This window comes from Frankliniella occidentalis, unplaced genomic scaffold (assembly GCF_000697945.3).
Source record: "Frankliniella occidentalis isolate FOCC.00 unplaced genomic scaffold, Focc_3.1 Scaffold14, whole genome shotgun sequence".
Taxonomy (NCBI): domain Eukaryota; kingdom Metazoa; phylum Arthropoda; class Insecta; order Thysanoptera; family Thripidae; genus Frankliniella; species Frankliniella occidentalis.
Genome location: NW_026267144.1, coordinates 3,240,145 through 3,245,871, shown reverse-complemented (window position 1 = coordinate 3,245,871; position 5,727 = coordinate 3,240,145). Strand labels below are relative to the sequence as shown.

The following is a 5,727-nucleotide window of genomic DNA, read 5'->3' as shown; positions in this document are numbered from 1 at the left end:
CGACTTTGTTTGAGTTGTGGCGCACTGTAGTTCGGTCTCGCCTCTTCCCTCACCGCTGCCCACTTTGCAGGCAGTCCGAAAAGGCATCGGGCTGGAAGGCTCCTCCATGAAGTTCATTTTGTTGGAGTCTCTCTCTCTTCTCCCTCTCTCGCCGCACCCGACCCGCCTGCCACCCTGCTTTGTTACTAAGGACGAGCTCCTCCCAACGTGGGCCAACAACTATCGCCACCCCTTTTCTTGACGACTTCCACAGAACTACAGAAACTCTCCCTTGTCAAGATCCCGACCAGGTCGATGCTAATAGAACATTTTCATTGACATTTTTGTTTTGGTTTAGACTTAGTTGTTGTCCTGCAGTTTGCAACGAAAAAGTGTAAAACTTGAATAAAAAAAATATGCTAAAATTCGAGCTGAGTTCACTATTATGCTTATTGTAGAAATATCAGAATAAATGCTGCGTTCGCAACTTTTGGAACCACGTTTGTGTCCGAACCGTTTGCTCAAAATTGAGAGAGTGAAATAATAATTCTATATGGTGCATGATAATCTTTGCTTGGGGTTGGGCATGGTGTAAAAGTGTGTTAGTTTGCTCTGACCGGTCCAGTGTTCATCACACGCCTTTGACGGGGTCACTGGAAAGGTCTTGCTGCTAGCGGGGGCCGGCCTGTGGCGAGCGGCCTATGTTCATTAGGCGCGTTTAATGGAGCGTCCGCCCCAAACTCACTCGCACGTGAAAATGATGAGGATGAGGACACTGCTGTTGCCATTACATGTTTCGTAGACGAGAAACAACTCCGAAAACAATACAGTTAGCAAAACAAACATGTAACTAACCGGAACCTCGTGTTGTTGGTCACGGGGGAATCACACGCTCGGGTAGTGTTCTGCTCAAAGTAAAACTGACGTTCTCTGTCTGCAGGTGTGCATCGTGGAGAAGAAGGACAAGGGCCAGATGTACGCCATGAAGTACATGAACAAGGGCCAGTGCATCGAGCGGGACGCGCTGCGCAACGTGCTGCGCGAGGTGGAGATCATGGCCGCGCTGGACCACCCCTTCCTCGTCAACATGTGGTTCTCCTTTCAAGGTGAGAAGGAACACCTTACGAATTTTTTGCCGACTCGGTTTTGTGGATGATTTTGTCGAGTTGTTGGAGCCTTTTTAGCAGATGATACCTTGAAAACCTTTTGACTAAACATAAAGAATAAGTAACTAACTTTAAGGTGTCAGCTAGCTTTTACTCTCGATGAGTAGAGAGAACTTAGTGCAGACCAGAAAACAATTTCTTTGGCGCTGGGGAACCGTGTCCGAGTGAGTGAGTGAGTGAGGTTCGCGCCAGGCCCCTACCCTTACCGTGCCTAACAATACTACAGGCTCCCCGTCCCCCCGCCCCTGCACAACAATACTAGCCCATACCGATGCCCGCGCCTTTTCTCCTCCTCAGCGCCGCTAGTACGCCGAATTACAAAATTGCAAGTAACAAGCAACCATAAACAAAATAACAGCTAAATATGAGAGGAAATTGGAGGAAACAGACCTATTATTCTTAAACTTGTATCATCTGCTTTCAAGATAGATTCTTGATTTAGATTTTTTCTCCCTTTTCGTGAAAACGCCCCCAACGTTTTCTCTGCAACCTCTGTCCCTCCCAACGCACTCTGTGCCCTGCCCTCCCTTGCAGCAGCCATATTGCTCGATCCCGTTACTGGAGCTGGAAGCGCTGAGCACGCCCGTATAATCTATTTAGTGGCCGCTTATCTGAACGCAATAAAGGCTGTGTGTGTGCTGGTGGTTGGAAAAAGGGTGGGGGCCGCAACCCCTACGGCGGCCGCGGCGGCGCTCACGGTATGGTGGTCGGTGGCTATAAGCTCCTTAGCACTGCTTAGCGGAGCGACCAATTTCAGAGCGGGGGAAGAGGGAGGAGAGAGGGGGACAGTCTGCATATTGTTGTTGTTTTCCCCCAAAGGAGCAGCCTTCGTCTTGTTTATGCCGCAAGGTTGAATGGATGGCGGTTTTGCTACGGTCCTTTGGGTCTTTCGCCGCCCCCGCGCTGTCCGCCAGTCGCACTCGGCAGGCGCAGGGAGCAAGCGAAACTTGGAAAAACTTGGCGCGGTGAAGGGGAGCACTACCTTAGCGGCGCTACTCTCCTCTCTCAACTCCCCGCCTCCGCCCTTGAAAAGGGAAAGCGGCCCGATGCGGCGTGACCATTCAGCAGCACGGCGACTTAAAAGGGGGAGAGTTTACGCCTGGAGGGTCGGGGCCGGCGCGGGGGTGGAAGTGGTCAGGGCCCAACTTGGGCTGGCTTGACGAGCGGCCCGGCGCGGTATTTTTGGCCGTGTTTGTTTTGGCGGCCTATTTGATTTGCCCTGACCAGGGTCAAGGCGGCCGAGGACCCCGCCCCGCGCCCCACACAGCACCTACCAGCCCATCGAATATCATTTTTTATTCCCTTTGGCATGGTGACTTTTCACGGCCGAATCGTGCGTCATCGAAATAATCACCCACATACTTATAAGTGATGACGATCCGTGACGTTCAAAACCGTTAATGTGTTACTCCGTGTGGGGATGCTTGGTCCGTAGCTGGACTCCACTGATGCTCACAGGAAAACCAGTGGACGAAGACAATATGCTTAAGTATACACCGGCGCGCATTGGTGGGTAGTGACAGTGTCCGAGTGTCCTTGATCTGAGTACAATCATATGCACTTTGATCAAGAACAACAATGTTCTTCATTCACTTCATCTCGCATACCAAAATAGTATGTATCGGAAATTTTTAGAACTAGTCTTTAGTGTGGCGTGCAGCTGCTCAGGACCATCAAACCCTCGCTCTTGTTTTTTTTTCTTTTTTTTTTGCTTTGCTTTGATGGGGAGAGCGGTGGAGGGACGGGGGGACGGGGGGTCTGCGCTTCAACGCTGCTTGGACGGGCGGCGGCGTTGAAACATTTCCCGTCGGTTCCAGGGCGTTTCTGAAAGAGGCGCCGGCAGCGCGTGTCCCACAAGCTTGGCCTCGCCGAGCCTGGTCTGGTCGCGCCGGGCGGCTGGCTCGGGCTGACTTTGCGCAAAGGGGCGGGGAGGGAGGGTGTGGGGTGGAAGAGGGCCACCTCCCACCTCCCCCTCTTGGTGGGGGTGCGGGGAGCGGTCGGGCCCTTTCGCGGCCCCGGCGGCCCTGAGTGAAGCTTTTCACGGGCGCGCACCGCGCACAAGTGGCAGGAGCTTGCCGCGCAGATTGCGTTTTCTTCTCCGGACTTTACAATTTTGCTGTGCGAAATGCCCCAGCTGTGAACGTGACCCTGCAAACCTGCCGTTAGCGCCCTTAGCCCACGGATAAATATGTAGTGCATTTGCCGTGCTCACGGTTAAAAAGTTCCTTGAATTCGAGCCATTGATATCCAAGACCAGGTCTTGAAATTCAGGAAACTTTTTCCCCATGCTGCTCTTGCAAGGGTTATAATACTGATACTTACACTCTGTGTTCTCTCGCGGAGCATGTTGAGTGCTTTGTAAAAAATCCTCATCTCGATAACGACAATACCAGAACACACTCATCTTTTGCCACCCCTTTGTGAGTGTTTATGTGGACTTATGTTAGGTTTTTAAGCAGTTATTGATCAGAGTAACTCCCGCCTGTCTAACGTGTTCACTCACAAAACAATCAGTCCAGGTCTGATTCTTCTAAGTACAGAGGGATATGTCGTCAACGGGGCTCTCTTGTCACCAGTAAAAGGCATGCTGTGGCGAGAAAGCCCATGCAGGACGCCACCCCTGTACTAAAAATTAGCCATGGTTTATCGTCGTCCTAACAAGAAGGAGTTCGCACAGTGCAGCAAGGCTGGGTGTCTAACGCTCGCCCGTCGTGACATCCCGCCGCTATAGATAAACTCGCTTGCACGGCTTGCACTCGCGATGACAATCGGTGCAATCCGCACACGCAGCGCGCGTCGTTGTCCGTGATTGTCAGCGGTAGACGGCGGCGCCGACTAGCCACAACAAAGAAGATCTGCGCTGCTGCGCGCTATTCGCACTGTAAAGCCATCCGCCTCGCCATCAAATCAGGCAGGGCGGTGGTAATACACGAGAGGAGCAGGGGGCTCGCGCCAGACCCGCCCCCCCCCCTCCTAGGGCGATTGGCGAGCTATCGACGACGGAGCGGGTGGGGAGGGAGGGAGTGGGAGGGGCCGGCGGCCGATTGGCGTCGGCCTCTTTAGGCGGGTATTCAATTTGAAACTATAGGGCGCCGGGGCGTTGGAGCGGGGCGCGCTGCGGCCGGCCCTGCCCTGCGGCTGGTCAGGGCCGCCGCCGCCGGCCCCTGCTGATGAGCGAGCGAGAGGGACGACAAACTAGATGGGAGTTTTGTGCGAGTGTGGGAGAGAGAGTCGGACGAACGCGCGCAGACATCTGCCGTGTTGTCTCCCTTCTGCAAACTCTGGGAGCATAGCAGTGCCTTTGTCTCTTGCCAACCCCTATACAGCGTTGCGGGAACGGGTGCTAGAACCTTTCCGGGTAGAGGCAAAGCTCCAGCCAGGCGTTGGTCTGGCGCTAATAGGGTGGGGCTTTGGCCCGGACGCATATTGGGGTGCGAAATCGAGCACGAACTTCGTGGGAGGAATTATCTACGGTATTTCAGAAATTTTAATGGTATTGATGGAATATTTATGGTGTAGCACTTCTGGTATATTTATGGTCTGGAATTTTTCTAAATATTCCTCATTGTGTGCATAGAATTTCCAAGTGGCCGACCCTCGGCAAAGGCGTCGCTTTCGTATGTTCTCGGTTGTTGCGGTCTTAATTATTGAGTCGTGGGGCGTTACCACGCTGCGCCAGCTTCCCTCCGCAGCCACCACACCGCACACCACCTCCGCCACCACCTCCGCCCCCGGTCCGAACGAACATGGCGAATTAACAGCGGGGAGAGGTGTGGGGCAGGGCGGGGTAGGGCGGGGCGGGGCGACGACGACGTCGTGGTGGTGGCGGTACGTCTGATGATGCAAATGAGGTAATCACAGCCACGCCCCGCTCCGCTCTGCCACGCCCTGCCACGCCCAACGCTCCGCTGCGGCTAGTGGAGGGCGGCGGCGCTGTGTCGACTCAGCCCAGCGCGGCAGACTGTACAACCACCACCACGCTGGCTCGGCTGGCTGTGAATTGAATGCGTTGGTTTAATTGAAGTTACTCTTCCCCCTCGCCCCCTACCTCCTGCTCCACCCCTTTCCCCGTCATCTCTCTCTCTCTCTCTCTCTCTCTCTCTCTCTCTCTCTCTCTCTCTCTCCTCTCCCAGAGCGCGACCCGCCCAAACTTTGGTCATTGCGCAGAGCGGGTCCGGAGCGGCCACGACGCGGTTGTTCGCTATATTGCAGCAGCGACGGTGCAGATGCATTATAATGAGAGAGAGATCGCAGCCCCCGCCTGTCTTGTTTTCGCGGACAGGCGGCGCGGAAGTTCTTCTCTCTCTCTCTCTCTCTCTCTCTCTCTCTCTCTCTCTCTCTCTCGCTCTCGCTCTCTTTCTTTATTTCTCCCTCACCTCTTTCTCCCTCTTTCCGTCTCCCCTCATCCACTTGCTCGGCGCAAACCCGCCTTGTCGTGACGGTTCCCAGTTCCACAGCGGCCGCCACCGCCGCCCCGATTGTGTGGTACTTTTATTTCGTGAAATGGTATTAGAGCGCGGAGCAGGGTTTTGAGGCCGGGCGGAGAGAGAGGCAGCCCGCCCCGCGGGCGCGTGTATACGCG

The 5,727-nt window shown here is 54.5% G+C and overlaps 1 protein-coding gene across 1 annotated transcript in view; it reads left to right on the top strand.

The window, feature by feature from the left end:
• Positions 1 to 919: 919 nt before the first annotated feature.
• LOC113214435 (serine/threonine-protein kinase 32A) overlaps positions 920 to 5,727 on the top strand; it is a gene marked incomplete at its 5' end in the record, with an annotated part of 70,303 nt that continues 65,495 nt past the window's right edge. The window contains 1 exon segment of the mRNA XM_052263806.1: positions 920 to 1,085. Coding sequence (XP_052119766.1) covers positions 920 to 1,085 — 166 coding nt within the window.